The sequence below is a fragment of the Pyxicephalus adspersus genome, chromosome 3 (assembly GCF_032062135.1).
Source record: "Pyxicephalus adspersus chromosome 3, UCB_Pads_2.0, whole genome shotgun sequence".
NCBI lineage: Eukaryota > Metazoa > Chordata > Amphibia > Anura > Pyxicephalidae > Pyxicephalus > Pyxicephalus adspersus.
The window spans coordinates 91706192-91727553 of record NC_092860.1 but is presented as its reverse complement, the minus strand read 5'-3'; the positions used below and the strand labels follow the sequence as shown (position 1 = coordinate 91727553).

Here is a 21362-nt window from a genome sequence, read left to right as displayed (position 1 = left end):
GACACGTCGTTCGAGGTCAACCTTCCGGAGACTGGTAGCTGCGTGTTGCTTCTGTTCTTTAGGCATAGTACTTGGGGTTACTGTGTGGGAACTCGATGATATTGTGGGAAGTTGCGATAACGCGACAATTTAATCAGGCTGGATCCAACAATAAATAACTGGGGGGGGCATTAGGCTGGACTGGAATACTGGCTAGGCCGTATTAGGCCTAAAGGCTGGAGTTTGCCTAACTCTTATCTAAAAGCTAATTATTGAAGATCATTAAAAGAGATTTTGTATAGAGGTATGGGCCTCCCCAGCATTGAACATTACTATGCTGCTTCCTTTATCAAGCATTGGTGGAGTAAGGATACTAGCAAAATATTGGTGGAGATGGAAATGTCATGTCTCAACCACTCTTGTTTTCAACGGCTGTTACTTGCCATAAAAATGGGTTTCCGCATCCCCTCTAGTGAATATCCAACTATTCAAGCAATTCTTCCAAGTTTGGGGTAAATATTTGATTTACAACCCGGATATGCACACAACAATGCTTTTTACCCCAGAGTTAAGGATTTTAGAAGTGTTTATACCTCATTTGAATTTATCCTCTTGGTGTAGTCTTGGAGTCACAAAAAGATTTATATTTTGTTAAGCAATGTCAAACCTTTCAGTCTCTACAGAAGATCTACAATTTACCACCTAATGAATGTTTCACATATATGAGAATTAGACATTGCTTGCTGGAATTGGATCTATCTGATAGACTACCCATGGATAGCTCTGGTTTTTCTTATTTTAACAATTCAGCTTTAGGGAACAAAGGAATCCCTAAAGTTTTATCGGCTGTTTAGTTCTAATTTGGGATTTCAGAAGACAGCGTTGATGCTAAAATAGGAAAAAGCAATTTTAAAGCTCAAGATTGTGTTTGGCTGGCCGCCTTGAATGTGACATATCAAGCTACAAAATGTGCGGACCATTGGGATATGTACCAGAAGGTGGTTAACCAATGGTACTTGACCGTGGTGAGATTAGCACATTTTAGCACAAACGTTTGTTGGAGAGAATGTGGTGAAATTGGGACGCTGCAGCATATTTTATGGCATTGTAAATCAGTTCGTTCTTTCTGGAACCAAATTTTTATTTTGGTTTCAGAGATTTCGGGCACCCACATTCGAGCTAGCCTTGAGTTGGCGATCCTACATCTGTATTTGGATACAGTTTCTTTACCAGCTAAACTGGTAGTCATTCATGTTTTACCGAATGCCAAACTGTCAATCCTACGTAAGTGGAAAAGTCTGGATGTGCCCACAGTGACTGAAGTGGTTAAAGACATTAATGCACATTGTTCCTATGAACGAATATTTGCACTGGCTCAAAATAATTTTAGGCAGTTTATTGGAGATTGGGGAGCGTGGTCTAACCATAGGAAATGTGTCATCAATATCTACCTTTGACTTAATTAGGTAGCTTAAGTTTATAGCTAGACTTGGAACGACATACAGCTGTATATAATGTATTTTTTAGTGGAACAATTTTTCTGTTTGCAGACGTTATTGTTGCTCCTGCACTTTGTATCTTTTTCTTTTTTTTTTTCTTCTCTTTTTCTGTGTTTGTCAGTTCTCTTTCTTTGACTGTTCTGTTTTATGGGGTGATGGTATTGGTGTCTCTTTCTTCTTTTATAATGTTAAAAGTGGATATCTGTAACCTTCACAGGTTTATGTTTTGCCTTTTTTTTTACCACAATTCTGTATTCTTATATCCTTCAATAAAGAAATATTTACAACAAAAAAAAAGATATTTTGTATGACACTTACTGTGATGCAGCTGAACAAGCTAAAGACACAAAACTAAAACCAGGAAAAAATCAGGCAAACTCTATGCATCACCAATGGAGATTAAAAAAAATGTATATATATGGTTGGGTCATACCTTTTTTTTCTGGCTTCTCCTTCTTTTTCTTATCTTCTCCCCCAGCTTTTGGTGCTGGAGGGGATGGTTTCACAGAAGCTGGTTTAGAAACGGGTTGTGAGGTAGCAGGAGTAGACACATCAGTGGTACTACTAGGGACATCAACCTGTTTCACTAAAATAAGGGGGAAAAATAGAAATGAGGTCAGATGAGCAAAACAAAAAACATCAGATAAATATAACTGCCTGAGTAACAAGGATACAACTTTAAAAGTGAGAAATATAAAAAGAAAAAAAAACTATAAAAAATATTATAAAAACATAAACAGCAGAATTACCAGTTGCTGATGGTAAGATGGTGACCACTTAAGGGTATCAGCAAAATATGTCAATAACATTAGTGAAAAAAGGAGGAGGCTGTCAGCTTACCTAATACCTATAAATCGAACCCCAAAATAATGGGTCCTCCTGAAAAATACTTTACTAAAACAACGAGATATGTGCATGCATCTTTGCATAACAATTTTATTTGTAAACTGTTTCCTTAAACCTTTTCTTCGTTATACACTGAAACTAAATAAAGGTGTGTAACTTATTGGGATTTAACATTAACTTTTTCTTGAAAAAGCCATTTTATAGCTAAAATAATTTATTACACTTGCTATTGCCAGATGATAAGAATAACAATAAGTATGAAAAGAGGGTGGGCAAAGCTCATATAGTAGTGATTTATTTGACATTTAAAAAGGAATGTGATTGATTTAAAAACAATATAATAAACATACAAAACTAAACAAAGAGAGTTATCTCCCATGCATTAAAATTAAAGCCATCTGAAGTATGTTGGATCTGTGTTACTAACTAAATTAATGCAGATTCAGTGTCCAAGCAGTGATATTTGCAAACAGGGGAGCACTGTTTATTATACTGTAGCAATGGCAACTACCAATTAAATACTCAAAAGTTACCTATTATACATAACCATATCTATGTTCATCTATCTAAGTCAATTCCCCCCATGGTAGATCAGTCAAAAGACAATAGACATAAGGCAGCTACATCTTTCCAGGTACCACTGTATCTGTACATAGCAAATAATTTATGAATCATGCAGTTATAATTGATGTAACCCATAGATTCTGAATTAGCAATTAAATACTTCATGTATGATCAAGAAAGCATGAGTGTGTTTGTGAACAGTGAACTTTGCAATATGCACCTGGAAATAAACCGGGTGAATAATATAGAGTTTATAAAGTACCTCCATTTTTCTTCTCCGTTTGCACAAGTTGATCTTTTAGGGCGTCAATTTCCTTCTTTAGCTTTGCATTTTCTACACGGAGCTTCTTTTCTTCCCTTATAGATGCCTGCAAAACTGAAGCCATCATACAGAAATTAAAGAAGGTCTGGTTACTCAGGAAATAACGTGTTAACTTTAAAGACATTACATCCTTTTCATGAAAAGCTGTTCTCTCCCCAGATTGTTTTGTTGGAGTCAAACTCCAAGTTCTCCATGGAAGGGTCAAATTCAACTTTTACAAGAAAATCAAGATTAGCATAACTTCAGCTACCTTTCTTGCACACAGATAATGTACAATCATATTCACTGAACAGTTCTTACTAGCTTTTTCTTTAAGAAGCGCAACTTGCTGTTTCAAATACTCGATGACTTGATCAGCTTCTGAGGCCCTCTGCTCTAGCTTGTTCAGTACTGGGTTACCAGTAGCCATCTTCCCCAGAGACCGCACAAGAAACCTAAATGGGGGGGAATATAAGAATGGGAGAGAAACTAGCATCATTTCCATTTGTAATGAATTTTTCTTGTGAGCTCATGCACATGCACTTTCATTAATATGATGTCAGAATGCTAATAATGCAACAGTTCCTATCTGTTTCCATTGATTTGCCCCATCATTAAAATAATTTAGGAAAAGAATCCTGTTTAAGAATAGGTACCTTAAAACTAATGTAGTTTCCCTGTCATTTGCCGCCATTTGTGTTCACTAAGGCTAAGTAAACATGTAGGATTTTTGTTTGCTAGAAATGATTTGGACAAATATTTCCAGCGACAGATGAACGAACGAGCACTGTACATTTATTGGGGGGGAGGGGTGAGAGCAAGTGGCACCCCGCTATGCTCTCCTCCAAAAATAGCAGTCGTCCTGGAGCCTTGTTCACTGATTTGCAGCAGTGGACATGGGGAATGACATTGGGTGACCACTATACACATATCAGATTTATGCTTGGGAAAAACATGCCCATTCATCTGGAGCAATTTTTGCTTTAAAGTACAGAAAGCATTACAAAGCATTATAATTGATAAGCAAACAAAGCAGGACTGATTCTGGTAAAGATGAACTGATGAAAGCAACAGAATTTGTGTTTTCCTCATGCACAGTTCTCTCATCTAAACAGGATAAGATGACATTACTTAGGGACAAAGTTAGGATACCCATATTGGCAATAGGTTGCTGGGAAAAGGAATTTTTATTATATGTTGTGCCAAACTTCAGCTTCACCAGTCACGGCCCCAGTGTGCTGAATGGCCTACATTCCCATTTGGGTTGTTCTACACAGCATGGATCTGCGCTGTTGAAGTTCTCAAGAAGAACAATTTGAGGAATAGATCTCTTAACTTGTACTGATACACTGCAGTATATTTACAAAGAAATATGTAGCAGACTTTAAGTCTTGCTTTATACTTCACTTGCAAAGGTGTGCACTTAATTTCCTGAGACCTAAGATTGTCAATTTGTAATTGTTCTTTAAAAAAAAACACACACACACACACACACACATACACACTTTAAATTAGGAAGTGTTACAAAAAAATCACTAATAAATAACATTTTATTTTGTCAGACAAAATATTTACAGTGACAAACATCTCTAATGTAACATTTTACCAATAGTATGAATGTTAGTAGGAATTTTATCTGTCATCTCTGAAAGGAATAAAGGTGGTTAAGGACAAAAAGCACATGTTTGGAAATGAACAGCAGATACAGGACCAAGTAATATCCAACAAAGCCAAAGTGCTGTATTACACATTCTGTAATAGTATACCTAAAAATGACAAAAATAGTACTTTATAAATCATTGTAGTGTGATTATTAGCAACATTTGTTAAATATTTTACTGTGTGAGAGGATAGTAAAGGTCCCACAAGCAGCACATGGTTTAGTGATCAATCATTGAGGATAGAGGAAGCCAAATGCTATTAATGAACAAGCTGTAAAACCAGCAACTCTATGGAACCTGAATATACATTAAAGGCTCCTCAGCAGCTAACATTTACAATCAGAAATCTGAGAAGACTTTTTTTTTTAAAATGATTTCCTTAACTTGAACAAATTAGTATGAAGAAACTGCTAGAAATGCAGAACAGAAATTAGTAGTCTGGGTTTACAACAATGAATTGCATATTTCTGTGAACCAGATAGTGCCAGTATTTCACACAATTATTTTTATCCTTGTGTAAAGAAGATTTTATATTACCTTAAAAAGCAGTGCCGAGTTTGTTTCCGATGGTGGGGAAAGTAGGAGTGTTTGGAATCAGACTGAGCTGTCTTAGAGCTAGCAGCAACTGGCTGGTGTCACTCAAGGGGTGACATTCTTCAGCCTGCTCTGATCTCCCGGCCATCTGAGAACAGACAGCACTTGTGCCTAGCTGGAACTGATCTTCATGTGTCAGTGCCACCCCAAAACCAGGGGGGGGAATGGGAAAGATAACAGAAGTTGTGTTCACATGCAGTGTGTTTCGCAGCTGTCATAACTATGGATATCTGAAAAAATACAATCCCATACAAAGTAGTTTTGTTTTTAAGAAATGTTGCTTTCCATTTACCCATCAATGCACTTTTCAACTTTTCAGTTTAGTCCATCACCAACACACAGCTCACATATGAAAGCTGTGTCAGCAAATTTTGAGCTTTGAATGTGACCATTGGGAAGTGTAAGGTTATTGAGCAGTGAGCAACGGCCTCTACCTAACTGGAAACAAGGGGAGGAGGGAAATATTCACATCAAAGCAGAAAATTGTCCTTTACATATGAAAGAAAATGTATGGAAATCACACTATATGTTCATGTACGCATCATAGTAATAAATTTAAGTAAGTAAGTTTTTGAACTGTCTGGAGAGAACCTAGACTTGTTTGTTACACAGCAAATGAGCTAAAAGACAGCTGCAACAAAATCCAAGAGGTAACTAAGCAAGAAAACCTGTATGGTCATTTTACTTGATCACAAGCCAAGTCTATCATACCATTGCTCCAAAATAGCCCTGCTACTAATCATCAACTCAGTTATTTGGAATAGTAACAAGAGAAGTTGTTAAACATTAGTGATAAGTTAGCAAGCCAGCATTTCTGAAACCCTTACAGCTCAAGCTAGAAAGACGTGACTTCAGCAATGATTATAGTGGCTACCCAAAGTATGTCAGGTCAAAGTATTCTAGTACAAGCTTATGGACATTTACAATAAAAACAGCAACCCTACCAATCACAGCATGTAATAGGTTAGATCTGTTCATCAGAGACAACTGAAATCTATTCTACGGAAGGAAAGTAGAGGAAAACATGGTAATAAAGGGACATTTGTTTTGAATAAAGAAAGAAAAAATATCTGAATACTTGAAAAGTATAATAATGCTTTAAAAATGACAATCAAAGCCTAATTTAAGAAAGTGAACCGGCCGGGGGGGGGTTCAGTGAAAAGCCTCATTAACACAGGAGCGAAAAACCATGTAATTAGCTGCTCCAAGCTGAATAAAAAAACTGCTTGTATGCCCGAGGTAATGCTAAACCACACCAGAAAAGTTATTTGGCCAAAAGCAACTTGATGCTTTCAGGAACTGCACCACATTTTGGTTGATCAAGAATATTTGGGAGCTTAGTAGAAGCTGTGGTAGAATGCTGTGGTCAACTCATCAAAATGCCAATGATGACACAAATGCCATGCTAACACAGCAAAAGCTCCTAACAAACCAGGCGTCATGCGGGCATAGTGTGAGATAAAAACTGCTACATCTAGTGACTCCCCATTCTATAACAGTCCAATACGGGGTCGTAGTAGAATCAATTCCTGCCCTTGAAACACATAAACCTTGAAGATTCTCCACCAAGTCAGATTCACTGTTTTATGATTAGACCTACACTCACAAAACCCATTGTTGTTACAGATTCCAAAACTCAGATTTTTGGATTCAAATGGCATCTACCCCCCCATGATGTGCTGCTGTGACAGCTGTACCTTGCCTTACAGAGCTGCAATGCAAGGGATTACTTTACACATGGTGCACAATATCCATATTTATCTACTTCTGCAATCATGGCAACTCTGAGTTGGCAGGACAGGCAGATGATGTCAGGCGTATGTCCCCACATTACTATGCACATGCACACTAATGCAGGACAGCATTGACAGGAAGACTGGTAGAAGTGTACATACCCATCAACAGCTAAGATGGTGGAGCTGGGTGCAAGGAACTCAGTTTTTATAAAAGTTGAAAACTCAATTGGGTCCCCTTATTCCATGAATATAATACTAAAGTTAGCTGGGAAACACCAGGCACGACTGATAAATTTATACTATTGTCACCAATGAGAACCAGGTCAGAAACAAAAAAAGAAAGCCCAGATGTTGTCAGCCTTCTAAAATACTACAGACAAAACAATATCATCTGTAGCAGTGAAAAGACAACACATGATGCTGATATTAGGGGACGTGTTTCAATAAAATAACACATCGATGATGGGAAAATCTGACTGATATGTAAAGTCTTCAGCACATACCAAGGATTTTCAATCTGGTTAAGATTTGTACCCTGGGGTGGTCATTCCATGTGTGAAAATGATGTTTTGTGTCTTCTAAACTGCTTTTTCAAAATTTGAGCCTGATGAGTCTTGGCATTGTAATTTTGGAATATGTCTGTGCCATCAGGGAAGAAAAATCTATTAATGGAATAAACTGCTCATTCAGTATACTCTGTTAGTTAGCTTAGCTCATTTTTGGTCACATATAGTTGAACCTAGACATGACCAAATGGAACAACCCCAGTTGCTTCACTCCCATAGGCTTGGGGACATTTTTTAGCAAAGCAGTATATATGCTGAAGTAAATGATAATACTGCATTCTGCAATAGGCTTAAATGGCAATCTGAAATAAACTAGTCTCTTATATGGACAGCTCCCTAAGCTGAACAAAAAGTAGTGATGAAAAATCCAGTACAAAAATGATATGCTTGGAGTGGGCACATTCCAATAAAAAATGAAATAACTGCTGCCACCAATTATTTGAAGTTCTTTCTCTGGAAAGCAATTTATTTTTGTACAGCCTTGATAGTTCATAAATTCTGCTAGGTCTTAGATCTGAGAAAAGCCTGTAAAATACATTATACTTGGTCATGCATTGTGATTTTTGGATTAAAAGTACAGCCTTTTGTGTTTTTCTTGTCCAACAGTATTGAATTGTCTGAATTGACAGGTGCATTTGCTTTGCGTTCAGCAATGTTTTGCTAATAAACTGTATGTAATGATGCTGCAAGCCACTATTTTCAACACAGGGATACACAGGTAGGACAGACATACATACAATCATGAAATATGACAGGGACGACGTTGATGTCATATTTTATGGTGACTGGATTAGGGTGTTTGCCCTGTGCTAATAAATATTGAACTGTTTTCCTGACACTTCAAAGCTGAAGAAGTGGTTTGGACAAGCTATAATGCCTCCCCAACATTACAAGTTGAATAGGACTACAGCTAGATACATCATAACCTAGATGAATGACAACTTTCAAAGACAAGAAATTGGCATGTTAGAAACATGCATGGAACAGACTGTGTTTCACTTGAAAAAATCTGATAACTTTAGAACCCCACATGCTTGGATAAAATGATTGCATTGACAATCATTCTTCTGGACTGTGGCAATTTTACCAACATTTAGGCAGCATTAGTTCTTGGTGAAAAGCAGTGCTTGGTATACACTATAACTATTTATATAAAGCCTTTTTTTTTAAAGTCATGATTTTAACAGCAAAAAGAACTTTTTGGTTTTATTGTTGACCATACTGGAGATACTTCTGCTGGCTACCTGTCCACATGCCAATACTGGAAATAAAAGAAAATTTTAATACAGCAAGTATAAACATTATATTCTGATTCTTACCCTGCTAACATTTTAACATATACAATTTAACTTGAAGGCAAATCATACCTGTGCCTCCAATATATTAGAGCCCCACAAGTCCCCTATCGGTGCTGTTCCCAGATAAAGGGGCCTGCTTAGCAAGACCAGCAGATGAGCCAGCACCAGTCTGCTACAGTCCTGATGTCACTGCTGGCAGCATTCAGTGAACAGGACACCCAAAGGAGGATCCCTCCCTTCTGTAAACAGAAGAGCCAAAAAATGTCACATAAATACGATTTAAGACATTAGGAAAAATGGCATTTAGTGTTTTTTAATTATTTATTTAATGCAAGCTATCAGATAGGAGTGGTAGAGAGGGGTAATATTATTTGTCCAGAGATTAGCATTACTGGTATCCTTGCTTCAATGCTTGCTGTACCATGCTTTCTATCATGGTGCAGCATTAGCTTAACAGTTTTGTAAAAGCTGAGTGGAAATCTGAAGGAATTTCTGCAAGACATTTGAACCTACTAGTTCCACAGCCATAATGAAACTGATGAGTATTCACTTACACACAGTAAACCTGAATGGTGCATTTTACTTTAAATGTATAGTTGTCCAATGATTCAAGAATCTTCCTTAAAAACTGAATAATGACGACCTGTCTCATTGTATATGTATGGTACAACACAGTAAGCAGCTTCAGAATTTCTTATAAAGGTATAGCCAATAAAGGAAGTTATACAGTGCACTTTGGTTTACATTCAACCACTTAAACATTTGGGAGTCTTCCTTCTTTAAGCTGAAGGAAATGCTCAATTTAAAGAAACAGCACTAAACATGGTTTAAATCACACTAATAAACTAAAAGAGATGTTCTTTATCAAAATTACAAAACTTAGTTTGATGATAGATAAAAAATACAGAATGTACCATAGAAATTTTTTTAGGATCAAAGCTGGGCCACAAAGAAACAAATTTAAGTGAATTCTGTGAACAATAAATTGTATTCAGAACAACCTGATTTCTTGGAAGAAATCTTTTCCAACATCTGCAGTTGTTATAGACCAAAGCCACCATGTGCAACCAAAAAACTGTTTCAAATATGTGCATTGCATTTTATAGCTTTATAAATTATATCTTTATATTTATTTATATGTGTTTAACCTGAACTGAAGTAAAAAGTTAAAAACAACTGCAGTGCAATCAGAGAGTAATGCTTTCCTGACTTGTTTGGCAAGAGATGAGACAGTTTTCAGAGGATGGGGAAACTGATGGAACAAACGCATGGATTCTTTACGAGTGCCCGTGTGTCACATAAATAGGAACCAACAATATGACGATACTTCTAGATATATCCTGCTTAAGAAACAGAAACAAACTGAATGTTTAAAGTGTCAGTGACAGTAAAAAGTTTATAAAAGAGATATGCTTTTGTTAGAAAAAGTTTTTAAAGGCCAAGTTTTCTTTGATAAAAACCCACTATCCCTAGACCCATCTACATTGACCTAACTTTGGCAGCCTGCTCCTGGGTTTTACCTACTTTGGGGCAAAGTTTTCTTAAGCACTGGCCAAAACAGTTTATAAGAAATGTACTATCAAGACGGAGATCAAGAACGTGTTTTTTTCTCCCTTTTAAAATAAACTGGACTATTCTTTTAGAGGTCTTTCACCTTTATCAATGATACAGTCATACTAGTTAAATTAAAGCTGAACTCTAGTCAGCATCTAAAGTATCCCCAAACTTCCCTTTCCTTCCACTGTGCAGTTTACCTTAGTACTTATTTTTTTAATATCTTGCCTGTGTACCTTGCCATGTTAAAGTAGACCTACACTCAGAGTTTTTACTTTACATAAGGGTAGACAACCCATTATTAAAAAGTAAAAATCTTTTTTTAAAAAAAAAAAAAAAAAAAAAGGTGAAGCACCCCCTCTTTTGTGTCAATTACTGCAGCAATCAAGACTGAATATGTCTTGAGGGGCCTCCTGGGATACCGGAAGTTTTAGTAGTTTAATTGATGGTTTTAAAGCAGCAAAGGATTCAGTTAATATTTTTGATCCAGTAAAGTTGTTCCTGATACTCATTATATCTGCAAGTACATTACATATATAGCTTACATATATATATATTTGTTTTTGTGTTTTTAGTTTACAATTTAGGCGTGAGCTTTACTGGGTTACTGCCGCCCTGGTTTACAGGTCCAGGACCTATCTTTGCTGCAGATATGGGCATTGGCATCTTCACAGTAGACTACTATGGAGACAGTGATCCTCCTCGCTGACTGGATGATATATGTGCAGTAGTTACATTATCCCCGGCGGCTTCCTATGTAAGCAGCAATGTAGCATAGAGCCAAGATGGTGCATGTGCCGTGTAGTTTAGAGCAGAAAGAAAAAGCCAACATCAGCCATGGAGTTAGTACCACGTCCTAATGTTTTTTGGGTTTTTTTTCCTGGTTTAGGTGTGCTTTAAATTTTTTTCCGCCATGTAAAAAGAAAAACACATCATTACATACGGAAAAAAGTTGAAGAGACTTAATGTCAGTCATCTACCTACCTCATTCTACCTTAGGTTACACAATGTTTCTTTAAAAGTTTAGATGCTAGTAGGAACATTGTAATACAAGTTTCATTAACTGTGTGAATTTTGCCACAAAACCCACTAAATCTTAAAAGATCACTTGATGTCTATAGGGATCTGTGGTTGTGTAGACAATAGGGAAATTGTGTATATATATATATCTTGTGATGTCCAGGGTCAATTTCATAACTATTCTAAATTTCCAAGATGTGCGCTGACATTTCTGATAACTTTCCACAATGTTTTGTGACTATTGGAATTGAATCATAATTACATTCCACCCCAAGACATTTAATACAGGAAAAATTAAAATCAAATAAATCATATGGCTTCAAAAAACAGTATCCACTAAAACCCTGATGCCAGCCTGGAAAGTCAATCAGAGTCTCAGGTCCATGAACAGCTTGGAAACACCCAGGAGAGAATTACATGTGAAGCAATCTGAACCAGAACCAGGGCTAATCTACAAAACAGAGCATTTTCCCAAAATGAAAGGTCCTCTGACTGAATTGGTTATGTCTTTTCCATAGTTACAGGAACATACACACCCAAAAAACATCCTACCTTTGACATTTTTGTTCCAACAATAATAAACTATGTACTATATTCTGCCATTTGGTTGGCTCAAGGAAGCAAGGCTTGCCAACTCTATACTGCTTTCACAGCATGCCATAGTGAGAATATTTCTGTTTATATCAATGTATCTGCAAAAAGATATCACGTGTGAGGAACAAATTGCTCATAACCTAACCCCACAGACTTAAATAATCTTGGCTCATATACAAGTATACTAAACATGCTAGGTGTCCCCAAGGATTCTTTACAATGAAGCATAAACACATTGTGAAGTCAAGCCAGCAGAATGATACCATTGTTATTGTCTAGAGAAAGAGCAGAGACAAATTACAGCAGAGATGCAAGAGATGGCAACCATTGCGGACCAAACAAAGGTGAAGGTTTTTATTGAATTTATCTTCATTAATAAACACTAAATACATTTAAGTTTCAGGAATAAAGTAAAAATCTATACTAATGACTTCTCTGTTTTGGGTGTGAGTTTGCATGGTTCACCTAAATATGAAACCCAGTTCAAAGGCTAATGAGAAATCTGAGTTACACACAGGTAAATTTTCATTTAGACACATGCTGAATATCCACACACACAAGTCTCTATAAACCATCCTAAAATTACAGAATATCTGATTTTTTAGGTCTGTGGATCTAACATATTAATGGACATATTTGTTTTTACTTAAGTACCTTTTTGCAAATAATATATTATTTATCACCGACTTACTTTAACACTTTCCATTTTTCCTCTACATGTTTAAATGGACATTATATACTATGTATTATACAAAATCAAGGACCTACTGCTTACGGAGGAGCCAGGTGAGCCCAGAGACAGATCCTACTTAGGCAGTAAGTTAAAGTCACTTTTACCTATAGAGCATGTAAACCATGTTCCTCTCTCTTTTTTCCTTTTGCTCTGTTATCCATACTATTGAAAGTGTTTTGTTATGTGTGTTAATTGTGTTAGAAATGCAGAGCTGACCAGCCCCTTTCTTCTAGCATTCTTCATAACTAAAGTAAAGAAGAATCCAACAGGGAGAATGGAACTTCCCTGTAGAGGTTGCAGAAGGTGTGTTAAACTGAAATACCATGCCATGTTTACCTTGAGTTTGTTTTATTTTAGGAAGCACAACCCTATGCAAGTGTTCAAATTTGAAAAAAAGTATTACCCTACATCTTTTGTGATTTGCTACTGCTGTGGACATTGACTTATGGACAATGCCATCAGTGTCCTCTCTTCCACCAATATGACAGGGATGGATGCTTATGGCTCAGTGTGCATTCTCCAGGAATGGGGAAGAGGAAAGAGAGGGGTGGACATATACCAAAGGGTGGCTTTGAAGGGCTCAGTGTACATTTCTGAGGAGAAAGGATGAAGCGCTTAAAGAGGGAGTGAAACTTTACCATATAAAGTTAAAAAAAAAATAAAATCAAATAAAAATACATGTAGCAGCAAATATTCTGTTTTTTGTTTGTCTATTTCCAATCTAGAAAGAAAAACAATCATTTGAGTGGCTGTTATGGACAACAGAGCCCTTTCTGAGACACTCTCATTAATCATGACAGAGTGTGAACTGCTTGCAGGTATTGTAGCATTGGTTAATATATATATATATATATATATATATATATATATATATATATATATATATACACACACACACACACACACACACACACACATATAGCCGGCTCTGGTCAGTGCACACTCGAGCGGGGTCAGGAAAAGGACCCCGCTAGGGGGACGCAGTGGCCAAAGCCGTGGACCACGTCCCCAGTACAGTTCTCGGCTGAGGGAGGTGTGCGGGCTGTGTACCTGGACACAGCCAAGGTAACCTGCATAGGTTTTTAGAGAACAGACAGAAATTACCAACATTAATGTTTAGTTCCTTTCTTCTTTATGGTGGGATCTGAAGCCCTTCGACCTTTCCAATAACAAAAGAAAAACTGCCTTAATGTGTACGTGAACCAGCCGGACCCTGTCAATTACATTGTCTGGCCCCTAATAGAATACCCCAACCTTATTTGTTCATCTATTAAATTATCATTTGAATAAAACCCAATGTGAACCTAAAACCAAGAATTAAAAGCCTCATAGTAGATGCTTTTGGTGGGTAAGTCTTTTATAGTGTGCATTATGCTAATTTATTATGAAAACCCAGTTAAACTTTCTTTACCAGGAAATGTCTGTGGCTTTTCAATCAGCATGTACCCAAACTTGATAAGCAACTTTGAATGTGTAGCCAAATTTAGTGCTAATCAAACAAACCCAGGTGTTTCCAGCATAAACCACAAATTCCAAAAAAGTAAACAGAGACAGAAAAGCGGCCAGCATTCAAGAAACTAGAGGTTGGCACCTTCACAGAGAAGTGGCAAGGAATTTCAAGAAACATCCAGCTGTTGCTTCACGCTTGGCCTAAACTTAGTATCAACTTCTCAGTAATGCATCTAGCACATCTCATCCAACAGCACACACTTTCATTTCATGGAGTTACAAGGAGTCTCTAGATTTATTAAGCTCTATTTGGAAGGGTCATCTCCTTCTCCTGTGTCATGAGTACTGATTTATTAAAGCTCTCTGAGGCTGGAGAGGATACACTTTCATCAGTAAAACTGGGTGATCCAGCAAACTTGGAATGGATTTCTTAAAAGTCATTTGCTATTTAGTAGCAAATGTTTTCAATCCAGGACCAGATCCATTACATGTCTGCTGGATCACCCAGCCAGCACCAAGTGTAAAACAAGACCAAATAATGTTTTTTGACTTATCAAGCACTAACCATAAATATCCTCTGAAAACAACCAAACATGATGAATGTCAGACAAGACTGAATGAGCAGAAGGAAATGTAGTTTCAAGCTGGGTCAGTCAAACACATGCAATTGGAATCAGACCCAGAATAGGTATGTTGTAGTGAAGAATCACAGCTGCTGCTACTGTTTTGAGCACCATTCTCAGGCCTTGCTAATAATCATCAGCTAATGATAATGTGTTCCTGAAGACAATATTCCTCTTCCTCACAGTCATGATGGTTCACTAGCAGCTAGATGTGCTTTAACAATGCAGTTAAAATGGATAAAACATCTGGATTTGCAGATTACGGAAAATATTCCATCAAAACTATTTACCATGGCCATCCTGTAGTTATTAATTTCCTTTAGGACTTTCTCCAAAGTGTAACCCTCCCATACTGGCATTGTACTAGGAATAAAACTCTACACATAGGGATTTTTTTTGAAGTTTGTAATATTGAAACCCAAAACACGTATGATCAACTTTTATGAACCCTCAAGTTGAATAATAGCCAGGTGTAGTCAGAAATTCTTTATTTTGCCCTTCCTGTCCTTTCCTAAATATTGTCAACACCCATGGTGCCTACAGCAAATAGATGTGGTCTGATATAGGACAAACAGAAGCCAATCTGTCTCTGAACACGAACGCCTTTACTTCTCTAGTTGAAACATCATATCGCTCTAATGATCCAATTTCATGACAGTAATGAGTTTCTGACATTTTGAAGGCATGTGTTTAAGTCAAGTTTCACAGCTCTTATAAACACAAAAGTACATAGTGAAATTCTAAAAAGCCTAAATCTTTGGATGGTCACGGATGGATGCCTTGGAATTGGGTGGGCTACAGATCATCTACAGACTATGAGCCTAACATGTTTAACATTCGGCACAAACATGCCTAATAGCAATACTACTTGTATATTAAAAACAGGTGATGTAGATTGGTTCATTTTTTTTCAGTTTAGTGAAAAGTATGGAAACTTTTGGAGTCTTTGTGTAACTATTATAGGCAGGTAGCATAACTGTTTAAAAATAAATAGGCTGGGTGCAGTAAATAATTAAATCTGTGAACTAATTGCATTTTTTTCACCATAACAACAAATGTAACAGGTCAATGTGAGTTCAGAAATGTGGTGATTCTCACTGATTTGAACAGATTCCCCCAGCACCTTGAAAGAAAAGCACATGAAACACAGAGGAACACCACCCATGTAATTATTATATTATAATAGCAAAGGATCTTCTTCAGTTTCCATATAAGCATACACTTAAAGCTAATAAAACCTACAGACAGTAAGACATTAGCAGCAGATCAAGTCCTGTTACAAGGTGGAGACTCCATGGAATAAGCTCCATTCAGTACATCACACAGACGATGACATGACTGAGACTGAGGAGAATTAACCTTGAACTTGTGCTTCTCAAATCATTCCGAAAGAAAGTTTGAGGTGTGGTAGGGGGAATTAACCTGCTAAAAGAGGCTGCTAATATCATGGAATACAAAGGTCATTACTGGGTTATGTGGTCTGTAACAATATTTAGGTAAGTGGTATGTGTCAGAGTAACAGCCACATTGCCAGGAGCCAAAGTTTACCAAAAAAACATTTTCCAGAGCACTGCAAAGCCTATGTTGATTGTCCTTCTTTCCATAGGGCATCTGCTGATACCTAGGTAAAAATTACCACAAACTCATCCATCCACATAATCTAGAAGAAAATGTGATTCATCAGACCAGTGGCGGTGGACAGAGGCCAATGTGGGCACTCTATTTCTAGTCAAAAACTAAATTGCCACATAACGTGTACAAAAACATTTCTAATTCTATTAAAGAATTGATGTTTTTATTTTTTGTTTATTGCATTCAGTGCTCATTGATTTTCTTTGCCAAGACCACACGGACCTACAATATAGTGACTGCTGTCTACCAGCATGTCCAACAATTTGACTAGTGTAGCCACCCAAGAAAACATTCTTCTCCATTTAAATTACAACTATCCATGCCAAAGCTTGGTCAAAAATCACCACTTTCCATCCCACTCTCGTCCCAGATCATTCTGTATGTCTCAGTCCTCACAGAAATCAAGGTGAAGCTCCATCTCCTCACCACAGAGAATGACCACAATGCATGTCTGGATATTATTATGATTGTAAGTAACTATATTGATTAGCCTGCCAGTCTCATACATTATCAAAACAAAATCATGTGCTCATGACTAGATATCCCTTAAGATTTTTAGCAATTTGTGTGCTATCAGAATGAACGAGCCCCCCCCAACCCGAAACTATTGTATATATCAGAAGCACCCAACAACAGCTGTCATTTAGAAGATGTTCTGCACAATCTAACCCTTACCAATGGCACCCAGATCTTTACAAATGTCCATATTTCCCACTTCCAACACATTACCATTAGGAATCAACTGTTCACTTAGTGCCTAATATATCTCACCATATGACAGGTGACATTGTAACCAGATCAAAGATATTAATTTACCACTTCACCGATTTTAATGTTTTTGGCGACATATACATACAATGAAGCAAGGTTTTAAAACATAGTTTTTTTCTGTTCACTTTGCAGATTTCTCTATTGTTTGTAGTAAAGTGATTCCAAGCACATACATTATATCTCAGGGCTAGCATTATTATAAACATCATCAAGAATTATATATAATATATATATATATATATATATATATATATATATATATCTGTCCAGATGGTTATGGTCTAAAAGTGAGTGAAAATCTCAAATTTTAAGTTGCCAGTGGACAGATGATTAAGGTAGGATATCCCTTTACAGAAATCTCTCACTTAGTGTTCTGTTTCAAGACAAGAAGTACTAAAATAATATGCTAATAAAAGTCTTCCCAAAACTAAAGATATTTTAGAAATACATGAACAATGAGTAGTGTGTGCAAAGCTGGAATTTCAAATTAGATCCATTTCCCACTTTCTAAATTACGGCTGCCCAGTGTATAAGGAATAAATATGTAAACATATTATACACCTAAAGAATAAAATCTTTAAATAAAATATATCTCTTGGATGAAAGTACTTGCAAAGTCTTACTGTAGATAAGGAGAGAAATGCACAAGTTGGTGTGGAGTTGTGACCATTAGAACTTACATGTATCAATCGTAACTTGTCTGCAAACTGATTTATTCCCACAGAAGTCAGAAATCTAAAAGTAGAGACCATAAGATTTTTACTTTTCATTACACTAACCTCTACAATTATTTGCACTACAGCCAATAAAATGCTTAGGGTAATTTCGGGGAGCTAAAAAGATCTATGCTATAATTACATTATGAATCTGGAGATGAATGCTGGAACTAGCATGCATGATGATTAGATGCCAAAATAGAACATTCCTTGTGTTTCCATATGACTTTTATGAATTTTGTTATGGAGTAGCCCCAATAAAGTTGTACCGATTATAAGAGTTTTATATCAGAATATTCACTTTGTCTAAATGTTTACTAGTAAAATATACAGTGGCCCTACTTCCCTACTGATTGTTTGATGATGTTTTGAGACATTGCTTAAGAGAAAAATCACCTTATAAAAGTCATACCAATCCATTACAAGTTGTGTAGACAACTTTTACACAAACTATGCTTTGAAGTGATGTGGGAAGCATTAATATGGACTGTTCAAACTAAATGATGACAAAAGACATATTTATTTATTACCACTAGTGAAAATACCATCTGTAAATCAAGCTTTATGTCCAACGGGTAAAAGCAGGATTTAACTTTACCCTCTATTAAACCCTTACAAAAAATTTACTTTTGTCGGTGTTGCTATTGGAGAGCTTTCTTTACTTAGACCAGACACGACAGAAGATAAATCTTTCCCTATTCACTCCAAAACCAAGCAAAACAGTTTTAGGTTTGTATATGCTTTAGGTGAGGCGGGGCTACTAGTTGACTTTTATAGAACAAGTCAAGATTTTTAAGGAAAACTCAATGGATAAACTTATTCTGAATTGCACAAGCACAGCTGAATTACTCATGTTTACAATCAGATCCATCAAATCAGAGTCTGTATATGCTAAAAGAAATGTACAATTCATTTGAAATCAGACCATTTGCTCAATGTTTTTACAATTACTTAAACAAGATAATATATAATATCAATATTCTTCCTAGCTCCTTTTAGCTGGGTGCACCAGGCACTTTTTTGTAAGCAACTGGCTGTTTTGGGGGCTTAATACAAAGATAAGGGAAAATGGGACATACATGAAACAATCTATTATAGTTGGAACAAAGTATAGGTAGTGGGAGAAAACTTACAGAAATAAAGTACTTGTCACCGTTCAGAATCCTGCCTGGGACCCCCTGTTAAGCAAAATTCCCCACCAAATCACCAGAAGTCTGATTTGGGGAAAAAAGCGTCTCCAGGCGAGGGCCTTCTGTGGTTTCCACAGACTTTTTTTTTTAATCTGGATTGGTGGATATTTTTGGGCAAGGTCAAGCTCCTGCCTAGTTTGGTCGCCTGGCCCATTTTAGGATTTATAACACTTTTTTCACACTCAACCACCACATGCCGGGAGACAGCTGGGTGACTTACATTTTCAAAACTAAGCCAGCAACATATTTCATCCTGACAGATGTGTGCAGTACCTTGCTGTGATGTATACATGTTACAAACATGGTGTACTGTGGTAAGATTCCTTCTGAATGGAACCCCATCAAAACTTGCTGGTAGATTTGCAGTGCAAAAGTAAACAGAAGAAAGTTTACTTCTTTTCTTAAGCTACCAAGCAATAAACAGCCCACATCATACAAGTAGGCTGCCTCAGCATGCTAAATTAATATTACCCAGACGCAAAGTTGTCTACAAACTTCACCGGATAGGCAAAATCTTTTATTAAAATAGAGCTCTTGTTCTTTTGATTTGTGTTAATTTAATGTGCACAAAAATGTCACTAAGATTGTTTTACTGATGCTTCTTCCTATTCTTATATGAACAAATTCAACTGATACAATTGCGACCATGAAAATGCCAACGTGTAACATAAATAGCCCTATAAAATAATCTACATATTACCGGTACTTGTTCGGAGGATGTATTCTTCCTTTACTATGCATATAGTAGCATTGTATGTATCTTTTAATATTGGTAAAAATATAGATATGCGGCTTTGATTTTGATATACAATAAAGATCTTGATGAATTTTGATTTCTATCATTATCTACCACCTGTTTTTTTTTCTCTATTTTAAAGCCAAATTTAAAGTGTGTTTTCACTTGCATCACAAATGATTGTTTTTTTGCCTATATGGTACCATACCAGGGCTTCAGTGTAAAGTGGGCCTGCTATCTATCTATATGTAATATTTATATGTCAAAATAGTTGATATGTTGGTAAATGTAACGATTATATAAAGAACACAACTATTGCATAGTTTAAGAAGGAGATGAGAGGCGCTCACATGGATAAACAGGTACAAAAACTTGTGAAACAAATAACTTTGGTAAAGCTGAGGTGTACAAAATTAAAAGCACATATAAAATTAAAAGATTTGTACATGTTCTTAACAGAGCAGGAAATGGTAATGGCTTGCCACCAACTTTGCTGGAGGGATTTCCCCTCACTGTCTATTCTGTGGATTAAAGGAAATCTCTGCACTCCAATGGCATGATCAGATAAATAAATACACCTGGGGGAAATTTGTCTCTATATCCTATAGCTGGGTGTACACAGCAGACAGGAGGAGAGAAGGGGCATTGGCAGGAGACAGCAGGTGTGATAGGGACAGATGTCCAGGCTTGGGGTAGGAAGGTGTCTATAGTACAGTATAATATCTGTGTATCTAAGTATAATATAAGTATGCTAACAAAGGCAAACATTCTCTTCATAGATCTATTCATATGGGACCCCATGAGGCTGCAACCCCAGGGGCTAAAAACATACAGCATAGAAAGCCTGGGAACAATTGATTCACTTTTATTAAACTAAACTTGGTTTTCAAGAAGAGGAAATAAACCCCCAACCACCCCCCGCCTGACACACAGAGGGATGAGGAGGGACATGAAGTCAGTGCTGCTCCCACCCGGCCCTCCTCTGACATGCTGCTCTATGGACGAGTCACTGACAGCCCACCTAGCTGAGCCCCTTCTACACCTCACAGGCTCCTATTACTAACACATCCCTATCACACAAGCCGCGCACACACCGGACACAGCGACTACAGCTCGTTCTCTGGAAGCTCAATGTCTCCCCGTCTACTCACCTCTTTCCGGGCCTTCTCAGCAAGGCCGGCGCCGGGCGATGACGTCACACGTGGCGGGGCTGCGGCTTAGCAGCCAGCTGTCAGGGGCTATCAGTCATGTCTGGGCATAGGGAACCTATGTGTGGGCACCATGTACAGGGCTGCCAGGG

General features: G+C 37.0%; 1 protein-coding gene across 3 annotated transcripts in view; it reads right to left on the bottom strand.

Annotated features, from left to right (window-relative positions):
• AIMP1 (aminoacyl tRNA synthetase complex interacting multifunctional protein 1) overlaps positions 1–21344 on the bottom strand; it is a 34584-nt gene extending 13240 nt beyond the window's left edge. The window contains exons 1-4 of one of the 3 annotated variants that reach the window (XM_072405677.1): positions 21214–21344; positions 3511–3644; positions 3151–3264; positions 1912–2064 (exon numbers count right to left, since the gene is read on the bottom strand). In XM_072405677.1, the coding sequence (XP_072261778.1) occupies positions 1912–2064; positions 3151–3264; positions 3511–3619 (376 nt within the window). In that variant the 5' untranslated portion in view covers positions 3620–3644; positions 21214–21344. Of the gene's footprint in view, positions 1–1911; positions 2065–3150; positions 3265–3510; positions 3645–5387; positions 5539–18100; positions 18156–21213 lie in introns of those variants that run through there. The other 2 variants (XM_072405675.1, XM_072405676.1) reach the window with 2 other exon arrangements.
• Between the last annotated feature and the right edge of the window lie 18 nt (positions 21345–21362).